The 25,406-nt window shown below is 41.0% G+C and overlaps 1 protein-coding gene across 1 annotated transcript in view; it reads right to left on the bottom strand.

The window, feature by feature from the left end:
- The window catches only part of HTRA1 (HtrA serine peptidase 1), a 63,704-nt gene that overhangs the window by 22,285 nt on the left and 16,013 nt on the right, over positions 1-25,406 (bottom strand). The window contains exons 3-4 of the mRNA XM_044431563.1: positions 7,300-7,399; positions 6,761-6,965 (exon numbers count right to left, since the gene is read on the bottom strand). Coding sequence (XP_044287498.1) covers positions 6,761-6,965; positions 7,300-7,399 — 305 coding nt within the window. The remainder of the gene's footprint in view (positions 1-6,760; positions 6,966-7,299; positions 7,400-25,406) is intronic.

The following is a 25,406-nucleotide window of genomic DNA, read 5'->3' as shown; positions in this document are numbered from 1 at the left end:
TGACAGAATAGAAGACACTGTGCCATCCTCCAACTGCCCTACTTCTATCATTGCCCACACTTTCAAACAAAGCAGCACAATATGTGCATTACAAAGAAGGAGGGTAGTACCAAATACAAGCCAGAAACAATCCCAAATGGTGCAATCTACTATTTATGAAAAGATCCTGCTGTGACATGAACGTCAACTCTTCCTTGGAAAATAATGTGAAAAGTTCTCTGTCTACTCCACAATATGCATTACATGAAGCACAATTTACATTTATACAAGCACAGTACTTGAATAAAAGTAAAGTGTTCTTTATTCAATATTTGGAGAACACAGAGAAGCTTTTAAAATTATTCTCTTGAGAAAGAGTGGAGGCTTCAAACACACCACTGTCCAATACCGGTTTGTTTGCTTTTGGTTACTGGGTAAAGGGAATAGTACCCACTGGTACCATGGCAATAAATGGGCTCCCAAGAGAAGTTTATTCTACACTGATTCCTGGAAAAATCAGGCTCTACTAGGAAAACTAGCTCAACCAATATGAACGAGATTGCATGTCTGCCCCTCCTCGGATATTTCCTGTCTAAAAGATCTATAATTGATGGGTATTTTCATTCTTTCTTACTGTAGCAGAAGATCACTCATCTAGTAGACAGGAGTCTAGTTAAAGCACCTGCAAACTACACTCCACAATGAAACCCAAGCATGCCATTAATACCTTCTGTACAAAGGCTGTTAGATCTGGTAACAAAACTACTGACACATCCACATGGGCCAATTGTCTAATTCACTACAAGGCAATTTGTACTTTCACATCAGCTGTTTTCTGTCTTCCTTGGGGCTTCCCTGCTGTTACTGTTCTCGAGAAACAGTTCTTCCTCCCACTGCTCTAGCAAACAAATTACACATGGATAGTTAATAAAGCATTCTCATTCTCCAAGATCTCTTATTCAAATTATCCAGCATTACTATGTATCTCCATGAGGGCTAAGTCAGCACAGCCTTATGAAAAGAGCAGGGGGAAGACCTAAAAGGTCTGTTTTTCATTACACTAAATTATTTTCCATGGAAAAATGGGTTAGTCAGTGGAAACCAGTTCATTCTACTGGTGCCTTAACTCAATGCTTGTATTTAATTTCTTTTCCTGTTTAAAAAAGGAGCCTGTCCTGAGCCAGAAGTGCATCACTTCAAGGAAAATTGTATGCACAGGAATGCAAGAACATAACCCTTTTAAAAATGTCAGCAGCATGGAATCTTAGAGAAAGTCTTCATGCATTTTTAACCACAGACATTCCACATCCCATGGCAGAATTGGGTCTTCATATTTGCATTAACTGGCCAAACTAAACATAGAAACAGAGCAAGTCAGAAGGGGCCTCCTGAGCCATCTAGTCTGACCTCCGGCACCAGCCAGCTCCGCTCACGACATGCCCACCATGTGGACGTCCAGCCTATCCTTGAACACCCGCACCAGTGGGGCCTCAACGACCCCTGGTGGAAGCCCATTCCACACCCTCGGGGTCCTGACTGTCAGGAAGTGCTTCCTGGCATCCAAATGGAACCTTGGCTCCCTGAGCTTTGCTCCATTGGAGCGTGTCCTGCCTTCCTCTGCAGGGGAGAACAGGTCTCTACCCATCTCCATGTGACATCCCCTCACATACCTGCATGTCGCCAACATATCCCCTCTGAGTCTCCTCTTCTCCAGGCTGAAGAGACCCAGTTCCCTCAAAACTAAGAAATATTTCCTTCTGTTTCAGAAATAGAATTGGGAGATGGGAATACTCAACTATCATTTAAATGGATAGTAAATAGTCACCTCAAGTAAAATGATAAAAAAGACTCTGCTGACTTCATATAGCAAATTGATTGTTATGACACAGAAGTTTTAAGTGATAAAACAGCAAGGAATTGATTGCAGAGAGAAAGCTGGATGAAGTATTGTGCAAGATCTTTGAATAAGCAAACTTTTTCAGTTCACAATACAGCTAACTCATTTTGCCTCACAGTCCCAAACAGAGTTTTCGGTAAGATGCGTAACTAATTGAATAATGTGGCATATAATGCACAAAGTGTACAAAAGAAAAAAGCCATGCATATTTCTTTATTTTGGTGTCAAAATATCTAAAAGGAATAATGTGGTGCCTTTTAACTTCTTACCTATAGCAAATTTCTATTAACTACAATGATTGAATGGCCTGTTATGGGAATATTTCCTGCAGCACATCATTTATTTCCATTTATAATACAGGAAACAGTGGCTAAAAGGAAATTGCTGAACTCGGCTACTGTGTATGTTCATCTGCTTACTTCATCTGTTCATCTTTGCCAAAATTCAAGCATGCGTCAGCATCCATCAAGTTAAATTCCCACCTTTGTGTCCTTGCCTCCTTTTGCCCAAAGGGTACATTCCAGGGGCTCAATAAGGCCCTGCCCTTAGAGGTCACTACTGCAGCCAGTCCCATGAGTCTAGACATCCTATAATCTCTCCCAAAATAAATTCTGCCCCACCTGTCATGGATACCAGTAGTATTTTCCCTTTATATATTTAGCTGTGTAAAATAAAGCCACTATCTCGAATAAGATAGGATATTCTGGAATTTCCCACATCTGAATTTAAATCAGTAAAGGTGCAATCCTGTGCAAGCAAGGTAAGGTAGAAAATGACCCACAACTGTCTACTATGTCCCTGTCTACTGTGCTGACTGGAACAGGATGGGAGTTGTAGGCCATTGAGGGAACTGGCTCTTTTCAGCCTGGAGAAGAGCAGATTCCAAGGGGATGTTTTAGCAACTTATAGGTATCTGAGGGGATGTCATGTGAAGGAGGGCCATGGCCCGTTCTTCCCTGTAATGGAGGGCAGGACATGTTCCAATGGGGCAAAGCTCAAGGAAATAGGCTTGACGTTGGATGTCAGGAAATGCTTCCTGATGGTTAGGACCTCTAGGATATGGAATGGACTTGCAAGGGAGGTGGTGGGGGCCCCATCAGTGAGGGTGTTCAAAGTAAGATTGGACAACCACATGCTGGGGATTACATGAGTGGAGCCAGTTGGAGCCAGGGGTAGGTGGCCCGGGAAGCCCCTTCAGATTTGCTTTGTTTCTTTGTTTTACATTTTATGTTTCTATCTACACTTGCATAGGATTACAGGTGCCTGAGTTACAAACAACCCATACTTATGAATGAACCTATTAATTTTAAAATATTACTGCATCTCCATAAAGAGACAGGAAGCAGATGGGGAGAGGTCTCCAAAGCATGCCTTCCTGCCCTGCATTTCCTTGCTGTAAAAAAGGAGGCCCTGGTGAGTCTGGGCAGAGGGGGCTAGAGATATTTGTGGTTTTTCTGTTTTCGCAGGGGTCCTGAGTCCCTTGAATGTGGAGGACTGACTATATGCAATCCAACTTCAACTTAAATACAAATTTCCATTTTCTCAGGAACAGAACTCATTTGTAACCTGGGAACTGCCTGTACACTCTAAATATATTTATAGAAAATAACAGCTTGGACAAAGAATCATGGCTCTACCTGATATTGTAACCTAATGTAAGCAACTCTCATCTTTAACAGTTATCCTACTGTTGTCTTCTTACTGGTCCTTCTCCATCCATCTCTTCCCATTCCCCTTCTTCCATGTGTCCCCATCAGTGCCTGCTTCATAACTAACTCTATCATCTATCACTTCCTCTAAGTCCTTTTACCATTCCTCCACATTCCAGATTGTCAATCATTTTTCCTCTCATTCTTACGTTTCACCAACAGGGGAGATGTAAATTAAAAAATAAAGGTAGTTCTCTTCAGACCACTGGCAAACTGTCACAGGATTTCATTCTAGGTTAACCAAAGTATTATCCAAATATATTATCTTACACATTCTACTCATCTTACCCACTAAGGACACAATCCTCTGAACATTCAGAGAGAGAAAAGTCCTATATTCCCCAGGCAGCATGTTTATGTAACACTAATATAACAATCTATAAATAATATTATTCCAGCAAGAATATTTTATTCTATAAATTTGAAATTATTTTATTTTGTAAAAGCTGGACAATTTGTCTAAAGTGTAAAGCAAAAACGCAAGGCGCACAAATCAATCAGCATTGTGTTTGCTGTTGCATTTGATAAAAACATTGCAAACACAAAGGAAAGCTGTGTTTGTGTCGTGAGGCCATTTCTCACGTCTCCAATTAACTCACACAGCAGTCGGCAATAAAACTAATGACTTTTATTGCTATTTACTACAAGATTTACGATGCAACAGATAAGCTCTGGCAATGGGCTCCTAGCAGCTCAGTTGCTCCCTCCTTTCTGAACTAAGAGAGAGAAAGTCACGTGGATCTCAGTCTCCTCTCACGTCTCTCTGTCCGTGGGTGGGACAAGCTTCTCTCCTGCCATTCCAATTGGTCTAGCCTCCGCAATCTTCTCGGAAGTTGGGCGTTCCATAAATTTCCTGTTACGTCTTCTTGTTCTCCAGGACTCAGCCCAGCAGCTTCAGAGTCTGGTGGCGGGGGGGGGGGGGCAACTTGTTCAAACACCTCGGAGTCTACAGGAAGGGAAGCTGCACCCTGCTCCAACAACTCAGAGCCAGGATGTGGGGAGGCTACTCACGAGGAAGCCTCAGAGTCGGGTTGCAGGGGGGCCGTTTGGGCCCTGGGCACCAAGTATAAATCTCCTTGTTCCAACGCCTGACTCTCACTGTGAGCTTCTAGCCCCCTCTCGCGTGCCATCGCCTCTTGCTCCATAGGAGAAAAAGCACACAGCAAACCCTGTTTTTTCCAGATTTATACCGATGCATCTGAAGCATGGGAAAGGAACCAGTGTTCACCACTAGACAGTCTACTCTTCTCCTACTGAACTGTGTAGATGAGCACAGGCTGAAGCGTCCATCTAGCATATAGTATAGGGAGCAACTGAGCGCAAGCTCAACAGGCCAACCACATGTTCTTGCCTGCAGATGGGGAATCAATAAGGTCCCATCTATGGTTTTTTAGGACTGCGGTGTTCTGATAGCGTGCTTGGTGGATAGTGAAAAAGGAAAAGGAACAGCAAAAGTGTGGGCTTTGTACAAAGATGATCTAGGTTCAATCTCAGATCAGACTATATTCCACCCAGATATTGAACTGAAATCTAACAACCAGCTATTGCCACCCCACCAAGGGTACTGACAAATTATCTTCTCCTGTGCTTCAAATTACGCAAGTCACATATATTCCTAAATGTGGGTAAAACACCCTAGATAAATACTTGTGCTCATATTTCCTATTCTTCATGCATAAACTAATAAAACCAAACTGGTGGCATCATCAGCATTCTGCATGTCACGTCACAATTGCACACTTCCCCATGAGATTACCTTTGCATAATTTAACCAAGCGACACAACCAAACCTCTGTCTAGGCACCGTGATGAAAACCACCTAACAGGGACTGAGCAGTTCAGTGACTGCTGAACGGGGTTTCAAGTACTGGATAAGGCCTCGTGTGTGCTTCCATTTCCCAGAACGCTTAGCAATGGAAAGTGGAATGATGCTCGCTTCTGTAAATATGCCAAACTATACAACACAACATGCACACCTGCAGTGCATTAAAGGGAGGTTTTGTATAGGGGGAATACAGTGGCAAAGCAAACTTACCACTTGAAAACCAGAGAACACTCCAGGGCATAAACAAAAGTGCTTGCTAGACTTTGGGACAAAAATCAAACACACGTCAGAAGATGTATTCCCAAGAAACTGAAGTAGGCCTTAACTGTGCATTCCACTTCCAGCACCACACTGCTGAACTAGGACACATCTGCACAGTAACAGGCTGTGCTTCAAGCTGGACTCTTAAATGAATAAGGACAGAAGGGAGCTTCTCGCTGAAAAAGGCAAGTACCTTTTGCCCTGGAATAACCCCACATTAAGAAGGCAACCCCACAAAAACCATTTGCCAGTCGTGCTGGAAGTCCTTTTTTTGCATACAGAATGGAGACCATTGTGTGAATGTTTTCAGTTCCTAAAACAAGGAGGTTGCAGCTGTGCCCTTAGGAGGAGCATCTTTATAGTTTACTTCCACCAAACAACAGCTTTCTCTCTCGCTGCTGCACCCTGGCACTGTTCTGGAGACGTACTTTCAAAGTGGAGAAATCTAACTGTTTGTCAAGTGTAGAACCCAGTGCATTTAAGAGTAGAAGAGAGTTAAATACTTAAAATGCATTAAGACATACAGTTTTACTCAGCTTTCTACAACACATGCATAGCAACACTGAATCCAGGTTGGTGTGCCAACTGTGCATGTTTCTGTCTCATCCAGCCATTTCCTCCCTTCCTAGCAAGAGGGGCAAAGAAAGCCTCATATAATTTTTTCTGCCTATTCGGTTCTGGAATTAACATGCACACATTGTGGGAAAACAATGGCATGCTTTTGCAGAATTGTATAGCAGGAGGCTTTTTAAAAACTTCATAGCATAATTTTTGACACTCGCTGAAGAATTTAGTTCTGCTACCTTGCAGAAGTTGGGACTTTTCTGATGGTCTACTATACAAGGATCTTCACAAGAGGTGATTACAAAACCACAACAGGTCAAAATGTACCAAACCTGTGCTGATACTGAAATGCTAATCCTATTTATATGTCTTTAACTTTTAAAGAAATCTGTAAGACTTACTTCAACTATATATCTGAGAAATAAACATTCATTTTTCCTGTAAAGTCTGTTTCTGCAAAACTAGGTCTTACAAAGAAGTGTATTTGGATATTGGCTAGATAACAGATGATCACCACTGACTTACCTGAGTGTCTATTTTTATTAGTGCAATATCTGCTTTCTCATCGATATCTTTAATCTTAGCTTCATAGGTGACACCATTCTTCAGCTCCACTTTCACTCTGTTCTTGTTCGTAACCACATGGGCATTTGTAACTATTAAGCCATCTTCAGAAACAACAAAGCCAGAACCACTGGCAACGGGAACTTCCCTCTTTGAAAAAGGAAGTCTAAAAGACAGGGAATTTAAAAATTAAGAGGGAAAGCAGTTTCTGAAGATAATATTATGAGATGATGAAGATAATCTGCTTCTTTGGCCTTTTTATACCATCAAGTATTCAGTTTAGCAGTTATCTTAGACATGTAGAACATTCACAACACATTCAATGCATTTTTAAGATAGCCACTATTTCAGAGAACAACAACAGCAACAACAGCAACAGCAGAAACATAAAAATAAAGCTATCCTTGGAAGCAGCTTCTACATGCAACCATATTTTCACAACAGCATATACAATCCACACAGTATTTAGGAAAATAATGCAATTTGCATCTCTTGTTTACTTGCGAAACAATTCAATGTGAACAACTGCCGGTGCTATCTTCTCCACCACATCAGCAATAAAGTTGTATTTATGCCGCAGGCTATTGGGATCTTCCTGACCTGAAGAATGAAAAAGAAAATATTTGTCATAATTTATCAAAACATCAGCATAAGGAGTTGCAAAATACTTATATTAAGAACAAAGGATTGTGGTCCATGAAGATCAAAAGTGAAACCCAAGAGATCACTATTTTGTTAGTTGAAAGGGTCACTTGAATAACAAATACAGAAGAGCACTCTGCTGCAAAAATCACTTGGCTAAAGTCTCAGTGCTCTCACACTTCAGCCTTCCATGTGGGCCACTGCAGAGATGAAGCTGCAAAAGAGGGGCATCTTGTTCTGTGGCTGTTAAATTTAAATTTTAAACCAGTATTGATCAGAAATGCCTTTTTTAAATATACTTCTCTCAGCATTCTCTCAACTATAGCAACAAAAATAAAAGGGTATCCTCAGGGAAGAAGAGGAGTTCTACGTACAGTCCTGCCTCCTACCTGACTTTGGAAAGTCACTTCATCTCTTTATCTGCTGTTCTCACCCACCCCTATAGGAGCCAATAGCACAGTCTACTATAATGCCATCCCAGTAGAGGCCCTTATTACGTACTCTAATGCAACATGTTTAATACATCCTGAATATCCGATATAGTCAACTACTAAGTCCACAAATGTTCATTTGTCTTTCTAGCCAGTCTTTATTTGTCACTGCTGCCCCTCTAATCCCATGTGTCCTGTCACATGCACTGAGCCCTTGGGAACAAGATTCGGGTATCTCTTTAGTTTTGTGGGTTTCAGAGAAAATAAGAAACAGGGGCAGTGTTCCCTGATACTCAGGAAGAACTCTGTTTCTTACCTACTCAAAGACTGCAGTGGAAATAATGATAAATGAGGCACCAGGTGTCCTCCTCACCAGAGGGCTGGGTACATTCTACACCACTCCAAGAAAGCAAATACTTCTACATCTTGGAGGAAAAGATATAGAGATCTAATAATCAGTTTCCCCATCCCTACTGCCAAAGATACCTCTTGAAATGCCCACTCAGGATTACTCCAGTCTACTTTACTTAGGAATAACACATGCTTCAAACTCAGCCTCTCATGAAGGATGCAACATAAACTAAAGACGGTCATTTTTTCTAGCAGAGGCATGAACTACAACAAGTAGATGATTTCACAAATCCTAAGCTCCAAATGACCAAGGATACTGAAGCACATTAAGAAAATACTGGTCAAGTACTGTCAGTGCTAGTTTTAAGGCTTCAGTTCATCCATGCACTTAAAATTTAAATCAGTTTGTGACCCACAGTTCCAGGAATTAGCTACCCTTTCTTTATCCTGTCTCAAAGATCTCCCAACCCGAGATTCCCCCATATTAGAATCACAAAAACCCAAAAGAGGGATACAGTTGCTTTGATATAGGTAGTAGGACTGTTCCCACTTGCTGTGCCCATCTGGTATTATGTTCATGAAAACAGAGGAGGAATGAAGAAGCTGTTGCTTCATTACATCTGTTGGATGTACAGATACTGATAGAACAACATGAATTTACATTCAGTTCAAACTGCATAATGTACCCATTTTCACTGCTACAGAGCTGGGACATAGCTGGCCCTTTAATGTTCCAGATAGTTCCTTTCCCCCGCCTATTTCTGGATATGTCAAGTCCTATGGGGAAAAGCCATAGGATTTTCCAAGTAAGAGAAAACAGCAAGTCATGAAATTACACACACATCTAACTTCAGAATTCATGCCATGGCTGAAGATCACACCTATCAAGAAATTCGAAAAGCAGCTTCTATATAAAATATATTCCATGGAATGAACCATGCACTAGAAGTATAGGCATTGAGCATACTAGAATCCAAAAGTCTCTTACAAGCAGTCAGTACAATTTCTAACCCTGTAGAGATCCCCAAAGATGCAGAATATACAGCGCCACTGAAGTTGCATTTCAGCTATGTCAAGCCAAAACAAATAGTTTTTCTGCTTTTCTAAGAGTCTAAATTCATACCTGCTCGAAATGCCTTTTCTGCAATAGAGGAAGACTACTGGCCACAGAACTTATAGTATATGGAGCTGGCCTACTTAGGCATTATGTACCAAGCACTGGCTTCTAGTGAGGAAAGCACACAGTAAGCCCTGATCATTAGCAAGTGGTCAGGTTAGCTCATGAATCGCTGTTGTTACATGCTGTCGAGACATTTCAGCTTATACTGACCCTACAAATAAATGCCCTCCATAATGTCCTGTCCTTGACAGCCCCATTCAGCTCATGCAAACTCAAGGACATGGCTTCCTTTACGGAACCCAGCCATCTCACAGTTGGTCTTCCTTGCCTTCTTCTGCCTTGGACTTTCCCTAGCATTACTGTTGTCTTCTCCAGTGAGTCTTGACTTCCTCTGATGTGCCAAAATATGACTGCCTCAGTTCCTTCATTTTTGTTTCCAGGGAAAGCAGTAGTAGTAGTAGTTCATTCAACTTATATTCTGCTATAGTAGTCTGAAGACCTTCCAAGTGGAGTACAATATTACATAAAATAACAGTATTTCATAAAATAACAAACAACCTACAATAAAACAGAAATACACAGCTGAGGTCAGATACCAATAAGTTAAAATATATTAAAGGTAAAAACAGCATAAATAATATCCAAATATAAAATTGATTCTTAAAATGTCTGGAGAAGCTGACTGTTTTCAACTGGTGCTGAACAGATTGTAAAGATGGCCCCAGGCAAACTGCTTTTGGAAGGCCATTCCATAAACGGGGCACAGCCAAAGGCCTCTCTTCTATTTGCCATCCTGTTACCACCTTAAAGGATGGCTCTCTCAGAAGGGCCTCCTCACCAGATATTAAGGACTGGGTAGGTTTATAGAAGCAGTTGGTCCTTTGGGTATCCTGGTCCAAGTATTTGGGGATTTAAACCTTAGTACAAGCACCTTAATTGGGCCCAGAGCTTGACTGGTAACCAATGGCAGCAATATAATATCAGGGTGACATGGGCGTGCAAACTCGCTTGCACCAGAAGATGTGCCACCCTATTATGTACCAGTTGAGGTGTCTGGACCATCTTTAAGTACAGCCCCACACAGATCATGTTACAATACCCAAGCTGAGAAGTTACCAGAGCATGTGTGGATACGCTCTACCTTTCCAGGTAGGGCCGCAGTTGGTAACCTGGAAGCAGGTGAAAAAAGGCACTCCTGGCCACTGGGTCTACCTTAGACTCAAGTGATAGTTTTGGGTCCAGGAGCACCCCCAAGCTGTGAATCCTGTCCTTCAAGGGGAGTGCAACCCCATCCAGGATAGGATGAAGGGTCAACATCTGAGCAGATGGACCCTCCACGAACAGCACCCCTGTCTTATCCGGACTGAGTTTCAATGTACTGGCCCTCATCCAGTCCATTATTGAGTTCAGTCAGTGATTCAGCACAGAGACCAACTCACTTGGGTTAGATGAAAACGAGATGTAGAGCTGGGTGTCATCAGCATACTGATGACACCTCAGCCACCATTTCTGAATAACAACAGTAGATGTTAAACACCATGGAGGACAGTAAAGAGCCCGGAAGAACCCCACAGCACAATTGCCATGGGGCAGAACAACTGCTCCCCAGCACCATCTTCTGGACACAGTCAGCCATGAAGGCATGGAGCCACTGTAACGCATGGCCCCCAACTTCCAACCCAGCCAAGCTGTCCAGAGGGACACCATGGTCAATGGCTGAGGCCCAGGAGAACCAGCAGGGTTGCATTCCCCCGTTTCTCTCTTGGCAAAGATCATCCTACAGGGTGACCAAGGCAGTCTCCATCCCAAACCCAAGCCTAAAGCCTAATTGAAATGGATTTGGATAATCTGTTTCATCCAAGGGTAGCTGGAGCTGCTCAGCCACCACCTTCTCAAGCACCTTGTCCAAAAACCCTGGTCCCAGGTTTGGTTTTTCTAAGAAATGGTCTTACCACAGCCTCCTTCAGTGGAGTTATGGCTTGGTTTGATCTAGGAGACACTTGTTTGTCTTTCTGTCAGTTCAGGGTGTTCACAAATCTCCCCTCCAGCACCCATGTTTGGAACGCATCCATTTTCTTCCTGCCAACTGTCTTCACAGTCCAGCTTTCACACCCATACATGGTGATCAGGAATACAATTGTATATTTCTTGTCTTGGTATCCAATGAAATGTTCTTATACTAAATGATCTATTCCAGTTTCTTCCATGCTGCCCTTCCAAGTATCAGTCTTCTTTGAATTTCTTGGCTGCAGTTTGAGTCTGAATTGATGACTGTGCCAAGCTATGCAAAATATTTTGCAATTTCAATTTCTTCGTTGTTGACCTCAAAGCTGTGTAATTCTTCTGTAGTCACTCATATTGATTTCTTAATGTTCAGCTGCAGTCCTGCTCTTGCATTTTCTTTCTTTACCTTCTTCAGGAGTCATTTCAATTCCTTGCTGCTTTCTGTCAGTAACAGGGTATCACCTGCATATCTTAAATCTTTCATGAATCCTCTGCCAATTTTTGCTTCTCCTTCCTGTGGACCTAATCTAACTTTCCTTATATGTCCCGCTTTAGGGATATGTGAATCAGTGGATTCCCTGGGTTTAGCTCCCTGCATTCTAATCCACTGTGGAGCAGCCCTGAGTCATGCCCAGCATTCGTAGGGGGCTTGCCAGGAATCGAGCCTACAGAAGCCATTTCAGTTGCTGCCACCTGACATGGAAGAAAGTTGGCCATACAGGGCTGTGCAGGAAAGGACCCCCACGTGGTCATAGTAGCATTTCTCTTCCACACCACATGCAGCAGCCATTTGGCACAGAAGAAGGATGCTGCTACCATTTGAACAGCTATGCTTAGTCAGACCTGCACAACCATCTTTCTTCCATGTCTGATCCAGCAGCTGTTTCAGCTGCTGTACATGACACAGAATGTTGCTGGTTATGCAACCTTCCCTCCACGAGCATTTGCAGGCTTTCCCTCAGGGTTCAGCTTGTTTTGCAAGACCAAGCTCTAAGGGCATAGATTCTGCTAGAGTTTCCACATACAGATTGAAGAGACCAATAAAATACACCATTATCTGATGATTTTGCTTAGGGAGACATTCTGTTTCTACATATTCTGGCCTAAGAGTAGCTTCTTGTCCAATGCTGAGGCACACCCATTTCTTTCAGGACCATCAATAACTCCATATACTCAAAGGCTTGGAAGTCAGGCATTTTTCACTCTGTAAAGGCTGAAATTATGTGTTGTAAACCCTTGAGCATCACTTTGCTTGCATGGGAAATTAGTGCAGTGGTCCTCTACTTGCTTCATTCTTTTGCATCTCCTTTCTTGTAGACTGGAATGTATAACAAATGCTTTCAGTCTGAGGGCTATTGTTTCATTTTCCTTATTTGTTGGCACAGTCTCATTAGGATTTGGAGTTACTCAGTCTCTGCAGCTTGGAATAGTTTTATGGCTACCCTATAGGTGACTTGTTCAAGTGCTTTCAAAATAGCTTCCACTTCACTTTCTAATATTGCAGGTTCTTCATCATAGTATTCCTCTTTGCAAGAGTCTTTTATTCTTTTAATCATTCTGTATAATTCTTCCACATATTTTTTCCACCTTCTCTTTGTTTTCTCCTGGTTGGACAGTCTTCTTGGGCTTTCAGCATTCCTAATTTAGGTTTGAGTTTCCCTTGGATTTCTTAGATCTTCTGGAAGAGGTATTTTTGTGTTCCTTTTTAGCTGTTTTCTTCTATTTCTTTGCACTGACCAGTATAATAATTCTTTTTGTCTCTACATAATAGTCACTGAACAGTTACATGTGGGAATCTGATCCTATTTTGATAACCTTTTGCATTTGCTTTTCAATAGTTCCTAGAAATTGTGTTTTCTCCATCATCCATACAGGTTTTTTTCTTTCTTTTTGCTTTTAGGATTGTCCTTTGGTATTCTTCCCTAATAACATCTTTGGTTTCGGTCCACAGTTCTTCTGGTTCGTTCTCATTTAAGATGAATAATGCAAATCTGTTCTTTATGTGAACTTGCAGTATTTGCAGTAAACAGATTGTTGGCTTCCTGAAATTCAATGAGTCATTCTTCTGCTTCATTTCTGAGACCAAACATTAGTTTCTGCTTTGTTTCCTACTTTTGCATTCCAGTCACATACGATGATCAACATGTCTTGTTTGGGTATGTTATCAATTTCCTCTTGGATTCCTGAGAAAAAGTTTGGATTCCCTCTATTTCAGCACCCACTGTTGGGGCATAAACCTGAACGATGGTTATGTTGACAGGTTTTCTGAGAATTCTGATATGATTCAGTCAGATTTTGCATTAGAACCTCTTACTGCATTTGTTACATCTTGCCTCAGTATCCTAGCAACTCAATTTCTCTTGAGTTTGCCATTTCCAGTTAGTGTTTGTCTCTCTGAAAACGTTCATTCCAGTCCACTTTAGTTTGCTCACACCAAGTACTGCAATGTTCAACTGTTCCATTCCTTGCTATACAGCTTCCAGTTTGCCTTCTCACATTCCATGTTCCAATGGCATCTGTTGTGCAGCATCAGACTTCCTTTTTGTTTCTGCACATGTCTGCCGCTAGATTTCTTTCCAGCTTTGATTAAGTTGTGTCACTAGTTACAATACTGTTCCTATCCAGACTTTGCTCTTCTTTCCCAGTAACTGGTTGAGTCTCTTCTGAAATGCAAGCGGCATTTCTCTTGTATCATTTTGGATTGTTTCATCACAGGGTTTACAAAGAAAGAAACGCACCTTCCTCTGCGCAGTACTAACCAGAGTTGCTTTAGCATCCCTCCATTGTCTGTGAAAGATCCTGTGCCACTGTTGCTTTCAACTGCTACTGCTGCCCAGTGGCTGCCCCAAAACCCCAGAGAGAATGATTATCTTTTGCCAATATGACCATTACTTCTGAAGAAGGAACATGCTTCTTGGTCTGCCTTGGGTAATCCTGCTAGGAGACCAGATTAGGGAGGCAGTGTAGCCTCCGGGTGGCATTATGGCTCTCGGCTTCTCTGACAGTCTCAAACCCCCTACCACGTTCAGGTGCTCATCCAAGCCAAAGCGCTAAGCACTACAGTACATCTATTTGGGACTGAATTATATGACTTTTTGCCCCATATTAATCATGATAGCTAAATGAAATGTCCAGGTTCAGATCAATGTACTCTTGGAAGATAGGGCAAGACTGTATACATGGACATCGTCATACCCTGCTTCTAAGCTTCCTGTAAGAATCTGGCTGGCTACTGTATAAAAACAGAATGCTTTGATCCAGCAGGACACTCCTTGTGTAAACAGTTGTTGTTGTTGTTGTTGTATAGCATAGGTTTGCAACAGATATTAAAAAAACTGTTCTAATGGAAAACATCTTACTTTATATGTAAACAGATCATCAAGCCTTTTATAATAGAATTCTGTAACAGTTAAGAAACAGGCCAAAATGCATTATACTCTTATGTACCTTGTTGTTGAAAGTCCTAACAATTTTGCAAGCTATTTTATGGCATTAAGTTGTGTCAGAAGACTGCACTTTTCCAGCTTCTCTCACTGATTCATAGCCTTTAGCACAATCCTAGGTGCTAGAACTAAGTCCCACTGAGTTCAATGGCATTTACTCTCAGAAGAGTGGGAACAGGAATGCAGCCTTAGGATACAAACCTATCTATTGTGCTTTTGATAAGCAGTAGCTCCTGAACTCAGAGCCTTCCAATCTTCCATGCAGGTCAGGAGCGGTAGAAGCAACCCTCATTTACCTGTTCTCCTGCCCTTCATACAGTTGGAATTTTTAGCAATGGAGCTTTATACAGTGGTTGGTGGGGGGGGGGGGGAGTCTGTAAGAAACCTAACTTTAGCATTGTGCCTTAGACTAAGTGGTTCTTGAGACTGCACATTTGCCAGACATAGGCAGGTGAGAGTTTCCCCTTGGCCTCCAAGTTGGAAGTGGGCATGAGGCCTTGGAAAAGCTTGTGTATGTAAAACAATCTACCTTGTATGACAGAAGCTGACAGGCACATAAGAGTACCTGAAACTCCATTATTCAGAGCCTTGCATTAAGAATGTAGTCTTGGGGCAGTGGGGGGACTCGGCTTCTAATAATGTCATTACTTGGGAAGGTTTGGGGTTGGTTGATCTGTTATCACAAACAAAAAGGAGAAAGAACATAGTACAAAACATAGTTCTTTTGACATAGATAATGAGAACCATCTGGACTTCACTGTTACCCTGCAGCCCTTTTCAAAGCACAAAGAACTAAACATGGCTTCTTCACCCAATGTAAAAAATGTTTATGTTGCAGCTGCTGTGCCTGGCAACAGGCACAAGCTAATCCCCTTACACAACATTTGTGTAGGACATTGGATAACAAGGAAATTTGTGATAGTCTAACTTAACTTAAAATTAGTAGGAACAAGTTTTTGCATCTCCTGAAATGGAAATACCCAAAAATGTCAATTCCAAGCATCAGCATGTTTTTATACAAATACATATGCAAATGGAACACTGATTTACAGTGCAGTTATAATCAGTTTTTACTACTGTGCATTTCTAATTCACAAAGAGAGAGAAAGATAAATTGTGATTAGAGGAAAGAACTACTTGAGGAAGCCCAAGTATGTACATGCAACTATAAGAATTCTTGAGATGCAAATTGCTGTGCTGTATCAAAAATTACTGTTTTATACTCAACTATAGCTTGCCATGAGGTATAAACAGCTTATGTGAGAAACAAAGCGCAATGCCCCACAGGGCAGAATTAATTAAAGGTGTATGTAGATGCTGACCTCTGAAGCCTTGCAATTACAAAGAAAAACTTTAGAAGGCCATAACCTGCTGCAACATAGTGAAAGGAATGGATTAGGTCCAAATGACAGGGACTTTGTAACACTGTAGAAGAACTCAACAACAACAACAGGAGGAGGAGGGAGTGGGGGGAGGAGGAGAGCAAAGAACAGAAGCAGAAAATTTTGGCTTTGCCTGTATGCATGTAACCTAGATCTTAAGATATGCAAAATGTTACTGTTAGTGGCAAGGGCTGTTTATTAAAACAATGTAGAGTGAATAACTTGGAACATTAGAATGTGCTTTGTTATGCTTTTCTGTTATGCTCTGTGACATGTATAAATTTCTGGCAGATTCTTGAATGGGTTCAGTGTCTTGAGACATGTTCTAGTACATATTGTCACACACTTGTGTTTCCATAGTGCAGTTCTAGTAAAACAATGGCTTTTTCTTTAACTCTCAGCTCACCTGTCTGTTTATTGTCTGACAAAAAGACAGAGCATCCTTCCTTTCATTTCATTTTAACCCAGCTAAAAAGTTACAGCACTAAAAGGAAGAAAGGAGGAAAGGGTGCATTTCATTTATGTATGACTTCAGAAGGAAAATGTTCCCAAGGATTTGCTGACCCACTGGAAAAAACTAACACTGCAGTTCCTTTTCTTGTTTTGGTGCTTATCTTCAAATCATATAGCTCTTTTCATTAGTCATATTTCTCAGAGAAAGGCACAGGTCAGGTAAGGTTTTTTAAGAGAAAGGAATAACAGTGTTTGCAAAGCAGAAGCAATTATTTAAATGCAAATATGGGTCTCCTCTTAAACACATTTTATTTTATTTTGCTTAGTTTTGTTTGCTGTTTGCCTCAATATTTTTATAGGTCTGTAAGTGCAATAAACCATTCATTCATCAATCTTTCAAATGCAAACTAGGATATTTCACCAAGGACATAAAAATCTAGAAAATATTGCAAAGCTTAAGTATTTAGGAATCAATTGATATATGTGTATGAGAGCTCTTAAGCACTTTTAACGATACATATACAAATATAAAAATAGATTAAGGGCACAATCCTATGTATGTTTGGACAATAAAAAGGCCTACAATTCCTAGCAAGCTGGGTAGGGCATGCCTAAAGATGTGTAAGATTATATCTTAAAGCAGGGGTGTCCAAACTTTTTGCAAGCAGGGCCAGATTGGGTGAGGTGAAAATGTGTGGGGGCCGACCATTCAGCCTGACATTTTTTGAACCATTAACATTAAATGCAAATGAACTATTTTATGAAAGACTAAACAAATAACTTAACTGCACTAATGTGAAGGGTGATACTGAGATCTCGACTGCATTATATAGGCCAGGTTTGGCTCAAAAACAGTGGTTTTGATGAGCAAGATGTTACTTAGTCTCGTCCTCAAGCGGTTCTTATTAATGTTCATAACCGAGAATGTCTTCTCGCACAAGTATGTCGAACCAAACAAGCTCAGCATTTTCTTAGCAAATGTTCGAATCTCTTGGAACCTGCCTTATCCAGTTGGCAGTAAAAGTTGACAAGAGGGAGCTGTTGGTGCAGACTGCGACACTCGGCGTCACACTGTAGCTCAATGAGCTCCAGCTGCAGGTGGTCTGGAGCATTATCAGGGTCCACAGAGAAAGGAGATGAAAAAGCGTGATCTCCTTTTCAATAGCTGCAAAATCCCGAAAGCGCTGTTGAAACTCCTCAGCCAGAGATGAGATGTCTGCTTCATACCTCCTTATTTAAGCACTCATATTGTTCAGTGGAAAACTGGTCATTATTTCCTGCAGCGATGGGAAATGTGTGGTATTGGGCTGTGTTTGTGACAGGTGCCTTTGGAAAAGTAGCAGCTTGGTCCCAAAGGCTTTGATAGGTGAATACAGTTGGCTTACCACTGCATTTTGCCCCTGAAGGCTCGTGTTCAGCACGTTCAGATGTCGTGTTATGTCAACTAAAAATCCAAAATCAGCCAGCCAAACAGGATCAGATAGCTCTGGCATCGGTTGTCCCTTTTTTGCCAAGAATTGTCCGATTTCCTCCCTAAGAGAGTAGAAGCGCTGCAGTGCAGACCCCCGACTGAGCCATCTTACCTTGTTGTGATACACAACACCTCCGTATTCAGCCTGGATGTTGAGTAGAAACTGTTGAAACTGGCGGCGGCACAGGGCTTTGGAGCGAATATAATTAATAGCCTTCATCACCGGTTTCATAACATGATCATATTTCAGATGTTTGGCACAGAGAACTTGTTGGTGAATAATACAGTGGAGTTTTATAGCTTTGCCTCCTTCTTCACTGACTTTGTTACAGACTAGGGTTGATAATCCACTTCGCTCGCCAGCCATGGCAGGTGCGCCATCCGTAATAATCCCAGTGACTTTATTCCACAGTAGTTTAATGTCATCTACGGTGGGACAAACAGAAACAAATAAATCTGTTTGTCTTGTTTGGTCCTTAAGGCTCTGGAGGTCAAGTAGCTCTTCACTCACGTTCATGTCATTGTCCACTCCTCTCAAAAAAATCAATAACTGAGCGGTGTCAGATGCATCCATGCTTTCATCGCAGGCTAACGAAAAAAGTCAAACTCCACTCCTTTTGCCTCTAACTGTCTCTTAATATCAGATGAAACGTCTTCAATTCTCCATACCACAGTGTTACGAGCCAGGCAAACATTGGCAAACTCTTGCTTCTTCTCAAGACAAATTTTCTCCACCATTTTCATCACGCAGTATTTAATAAATTCAGCCTCAGTAAAACATTTGCAGTGCTTGGCAATCAGCGTTGCCACCTCATAGCTCGCCTTTGTGGCATTTTCATTTGACTCACGGGCTCTTGTGAAAAAGCGCTGCTGTGCCATTAAAGCAGCTTCCAGTTCCTTCAATTTTTCACCGCGTTCGTTTCCAGTTAGCTTTTTGTAGTTAGCATGTTTTGTCTGGTAGTGCCTCTTGATATTGAATTCCTTGAAAACAGCCACAGTATCTTGGCAAATTAGGCACACACAGTTGTTTTGTATTTCAGTGAAAAAATACTTCAATTTCCACTTGTCCTGGAAGCGGCGGCCCTCGCTGTCAACTTTCCTTTTTTTAGTTACAGTCGCCATTTTAGAAATGGACACACAAGCCTTTTGTCACAAGGGTCACGCAGCAAGAGTGCTGACTCAGGTCTACTGCCATCTTCTGGTGAAATATAACCACCAGCCTTGAAGGAGCAGGAGGCAGCAGGGGACAGCTGCGGGAACCGCTGTGCAGTGAAGGGAAAAATGCCGGCCGGCAGGGATGAGTGACAAGCTGAGCCAGTGGGGAGAAGAGGCTGCGGGCCGCTCGAAATTTGAAAACGGGCTGCAATTGGCCCCTGGGCCAGACTTTGGACATGCCTGCCTTAAAGCAATGAATCTTCTATAGCTACATAAATGTGAAAACAATATGAATTGTTTGAATTCTCAATATGGGTAGTAACATAAACTTGCCTTTATCAAAATATCTGCTGTCATGAAACGTGTAGTGGACACACGTGCTCTGCTACTGGGGAACTTTCTCTAATGTCCTAACTTGAAGGACTGCAGTTATTAACCTACCTCCTTCCAATGCACGCTTGGTTGCTAACCTGTGATAAAAACCCACAAGGTCTTTTGCTATCCTTTAGGATCTTTTTGATTCTGTACAAATTCTTAAGGGGATGGTGAGGTTTCTAAAGCATGCTAATGGTTCTATGCAAACCTAGTCCATTGTTCCAAAAGTGGTCGACTACAAAGAGTGCTGTTGGCCAGCCCCTGTTATTTAGAATTTTATGATTACATGAGGGGAGACCCAAACGTCATTCCTCACTTAGGGAGGCCTGCTGAAACATAGTCCAAGAACTGCTGTTCTCCAGGATTAATAGAAGAGTTAATGCAAAGCTTTCTGTTTTGACTTGAACACAAACTGCTGCAGAAGGCAAATGCAATCTCAATATATTCTCCTGCAGTCTGAATGACTAGCAAGTTCTTTCTATACCACATAGTCTAAATATTTACTCCGAACTCTAAGACCTATCATTTGTTTCATGAGATGGTTAAAAAGAAAGTTATGCATTGTTCTGTGTTCTCTTAGATTTCTAGTTTACCCCACAGTTAACAGAAGCATTGTCAACACGTAAAGAACAGAGGAGGTCTTAGAATTTCTGCATTGTTGTGTGAATAACTTTAAGGGGTAAGATTTTGCCTCTCTGCAATATGACAGATAAGGAGATAGAAGAAATAACTGTGCTCAGACGAGAGAAAACAATGAAGATGCTTTTAGCAAAGCAAAGTTTCATTACCAAACATTATTTTCAAGTACAGGCTTGCACCGCAATGCCAAGTAATTTCACTTAACGTGCTGTGTTTCCTCTCCTTAAAGTTATAATAAGGAAATAGCAATGTTCACCTATTATGGAAGCATGTAACAATGTGCACAAATTTGTTAATAATCCATGCCACATAATAGGGCTAGTCTGAATAGTGTTCCTTCTGGTGAATAAAGCTAACACTACTCAGTAATACACAACACAGCAAATGCGGCAAGGCACAATTCTTAAGAATCTTTGCATTAGAAATTCCACAGGAACAATTTCTTCAAAGATTAAATATTCTTAGTCATAAATGTCAACTTCTAGAGTTTTTTACACTAATCTGATTATGAATGAGCCATGAAGAGTGATGATTTAATGATATAATGTAGGAACAAGACAGGAAGGCCTATTCCCTTTTAAGATATGTACAGAACTCTTCTCCTTATTTACTCTTGATCAAAAGAAGGAGCATAATTTACCTCTGTTCATGTGAAAACAGCTGTTTGTAAAGATCTGAGTAAATACCAAATCATTACTAGAAAACAAAAGGCCCAAATAATTAGAGAAAGGTCAGTTATTTTATCACCACGTATAATAAATACACATCAATGCAATGTTCAAGTTTTCTTTTCAATACCACCTATTCACCTGGTGTAACCCTTAGCAGAAAAAACATACTGCACTTTAAACGTGAAAGTATGCATACTTTTCTCCTACACTACCGAGAGGCTAGTAATGGGACAGTCTATAAAAGCTTTAAACAAACAAACAAACAAACTTGATAAAGGAAATTGCCATCAATGATACGATTTGAACTGGGATTCATAGATCCTAGCGACTGTAGCTAGACTTGCTCTTTTTTAATCATTTGACTTTAAAGAAGCACAAGAATGCAGTTGATTCCTTAAATCCTTAGGCAGGAATAGCTTGGTTTTAAACAGGAAGTCTTCTCCCTACTAAATTGTAAACCACAGACAGTGGGGTATGAATCAGCCAGCCATCCTCACAACTGCAAGTGGTTACTGCTGCAAAACACCTTCAAAAAGAAATAGAACACTTCCTGCAAAGGAAAGTCAGTCTAGAAGTTAGAGGAGGCCATGCCAATTTCAAGAGCTGTGGCTCCTATTCTCAGTTGCAAGTGGTATTTAACCACAATTTCTCAGAGCCACTTTAAAAATGGTCATAGTATGTCACCCAACAAGGCTAACGTGAGGCTTAATTAAAACTTAACAAAATACAGAGGAAGGAAGTTGGCTTTAAAATTACCAATTATCATGGGTAAGTCATGGGCAGTCAAAAATACTTTACTGTACTTTATATTAACTCCATCAAAGCAGTCTGAAAGTTACATCAGTGGAAATATGAGAGGCATTTATTGATCTTCAAAATCAATGAGGGAAAAAGCCTTCTGACCAGACAGGAAGGGAAATAAACCAGGGAGTTCAACGTCAAAAGACTAAAATAACCCAAGCCTGACGGATGCTTATTAGATGATGAAATATGAAAACCTGGGCTTCAGAAACAAAGAGGTCTGCCTTGCTCAACTTTCCTCAAACATGCTGCAAGGGCTCTGCTTAGAAGTAGATGCAGTATATTGCTTTAAAAGGACAATGACATTATGATAATACTTATTCAGACTGACTAAGAACTATTACAGGAGGAAACCTACATCCAGTAGAAAATTATATGGATACAAGCTGGAAAAATACAGAAACTAACTCAAACTGATGTAAAGGTAAAATGGCATTTTCTTAAATATGTTTAAGCCATGGATCAGAAGCAGGCCACAAAATTACATGCTATCTTCATCACCAGTTCCTTCCATAAGCCTTATGCATTCTTAAGGATTATATTTTGGCATTTGTTAATTATAGTCAGTACTTGACAAGTTTTTCTTTTAACCAAGATTCCATACTTGTTTTGAACTGTGCTTAACAGACTCTGAACAGTGTTAACCACTGTTACAGGAGAGCCACCCTAACCCACAAATAACCCTTTGCTCAAGAGGAGAGGGGCTGGAGGATAGAAATACACAATCCTGCATCCTGTTTCCTATCCTTACCAGTTAAGCCACTTCACATATACACTAATCCAATATTTTTTGAATCCTGTAATCCAGAGGCAGGGAACCTCTGGTGTTCCAGATGAAGTTATATCAAAACTCATTGGCCATGCTGACTGAGACTGATGGGAGTTGGGGTCCAACGTCATCTGGAAGGTCACAGGGATTCCATTGCTGATACAGTGAGAGATGCAGATAAGGCAAATCTGGGCAGAGACAGTAATTTTTCTGTGCTTTGGATGTGCTACAATTATAAAATATTTTCTCTTGGAGTGCTTGCATGATCTTCAGTTTTAGAGACTTACAAAACTGGAAATTAAATATTTATTGAAATAAGAACTTTGTTTTGTTTCTAAACTAGAGCTGTCAATTTGAGGACATTCCTAGCTCAGTTCGCATAGAACACCAAACCATTGTTTGACATGAACCAGCCAGTCAGGCTCCCTCCTTATCCTATACAATGTGATTTCTTCTCTCTTCCGGTAATTTGCCTGATATACAAGCGATGGTAGACTATTGTATGCGGGGAGGGGAGGAGGCATACAGGAGCCCTAGTCAGAATCTAGCCATGAAAAGAATTACAATTTGTGAACTATTTAAGGCTTAAAAAGCAATTCTATGTGTCTGGGTAAAGAACCTCCAAGAAAACCAAAGCACTGATAGCATGATCGAAGCTGGGAAGAAGAGAGGCATATGATTTCCTTTTTTACCTGTTTCTCAGATTATTTACGTCTGCTCCAGAAGTGGTCTACATTCCCTTGGTGAGAGAGATTCAATATTAGGTCTCATTTCCCCCTCAAAAGGGGCATCTGAAATACGAAATGGCCCCTGAGACACCTTCCCAGGGACTGGGAGGATTACAGGATTACAGCCTAATTCTCCACAGTTATCTGCTTTAATTTGAAAGGGATACTTCTTACTTGCTTGTACCAATTGAGCTAAAAATAAATCAGGTACAGCCTGGTTTACTTATTTTTCCTTTCATTGTAAATGGCTGGAATATACAGCTACATAAATAAGATGATCAGAGGGAAATCAGATTCAGCAGTATAATTAAAATGTGCACCTATATTTGAGCTTTATTTAAATTTCTGACATTTATCTTTTGGAAAACAGGATGTAACTATTCCATTTAGTAAGCTGTCCTAGTGAAAGAGAGCATTTGATGACTGTTAATATTCAGCACACCAGAGATGGTTGCTGAAGGGACAAAGAGCCAGTTGTCTCTGTGGAAATTCTCAATAAATAAATAAATTAAACAGCCTGCTAGACTCAAATCCTGAATGACTAATGAGTAATGGAAAAGACAGTTCCTATACTGCACTAATGCTATGCAGAGTCAAATTTAAGGCAACAGCTCCCTGCAAACTAAGATGGTTTAGCATTTTTATCACTAAAAATTAGTCTTACAACAGCTGGCTCCAGATCTGTAGTAAACTAGCTACCTGTTCCAAATGTAAAAACCTAGCTATAATCTCTTTTTCCTGAAATCTAGCTAGCACATTAAAATGCATGCTTCAAGCCATGCAGCATTAGAAACTAACTACAGCATTAGAAACATTTTGGCAAAATTCAGTAATTTTGTGTAACAGAAAGAGATGTCAAATATTCGTTGAAAATATTTTAAATTCTGAATCAGAATGGCAAAAGGTCCCTCCCTACCAAAACCACCCCTGCCCCCACCTGTAATAATTAGGACTGAAAAAAGCCTTCCACCCATACAAGACTCTTCCCAAGCCTTATTCCAACCTGGGAGGCAGGTTGTGTCATAGGCAGGGGTTACAGCTAGGAAGGTATGGATTAATCTTCCCTATGTGTTGTACACTGCTCCCTACTCCCAAATCCTGCTATGCTGTCATCAGGCAATGCATGGAAACAAACTGTACATTCAATTTATTATAATATCCATTTTGGTCTTGATAAATAACTGGCTAAGTTTCTCACTGAAAATTTCTTAGTGGAATTTCCTTTTCTATCAGGACATTCATTGCTGCAATTATTCCAACACCAAAGGCTATTAGCAGCTTCTGCCGTGCAAAGCAGAATCTAAGTTCCTATGATTTCATGTCTTTACTTCTCTTGCTTTCAAAATCATCAGTAAATATTTCACATTCCATCTTGGGATTAGTTCTTCTACCCAAGAAAGAAAAAGCGGTTTCTTAGATGTGGCCATCATGGTCGCCTGACATAACCAAGGTCTTTTTGTGCCACCAGCAACAGCGGGTCCTTTACTCTTTTCCTATACAAGTCAATGGACTACCTTTCTTCAACTGACTTGTGGGGAACAAGAGAAGAGACTGTGTTGGTGGGACCTTCTCCCTCACTCCACCTCACCCTGTACCTCACCCACAATCTTATTGCTCCCCAAGCTTGGAGCAGAGGTGGCACAACATTTGTCTACAGCAATATGCCTGACTGCTGCCTCTTTCTTGAACCCCTACCAGACAATGGAGTGATGCGCTCTCAAGTCACCAGGACATGAGCTCCGTTGAACGGCACACAATGAGAGAGCAACAGGCCTAAGGACAATGGCAATGTGAATTAATGTGTTCATTCTACCCATATTTAGTGAGCAAAACTAAAGGAAATACTATGTTGATTCTGTCCAAACTTGGGAGTATTGTGTGCCGTTCTGGTCACTGTACATCAGAAAGTATATTACAGAGTTGGAAATGGTTCAGCAAATCAGTGGTCTATGTAGCTGGAGCAATTCCCCTGTGAAGAAAGATTACGTCTGCTTAGTTTAGTAAATGTCTCTTTACTGTGAGTGCAGGGGGACATAATAAAAATGTCCAAAATTATACATAGTGCAGAGAAAGTAAATAGGAGAAAAATTTCTCCCTCTCCCATAATTCTAGCACCTAGAGGCATCCTATGAATCTAAAAGGAGGCATCTCTTCACATGGAACTGCCGCAAT

This window comes from Varanus komodoensis, unplaced genomic scaffold (assembly GCF_004798865.1).
Source record: "Varanus komodoensis strain SLA01 unplaced genomic scaffold, ASM479886v1 scaffold1, whole genome shotgun sequence".
NCBI classification, from domain to species: domain Eukaryota; kingdom Metazoa; phylum Chordata; class Lepidosauria; order Squamata; family Varanidae; genus Varanus; species Varanus komodoensis.
Note: the sequence above shows the minus strand (reverse complement) of the source record. Positions and strands in the feature narration are given on the sequence as shown.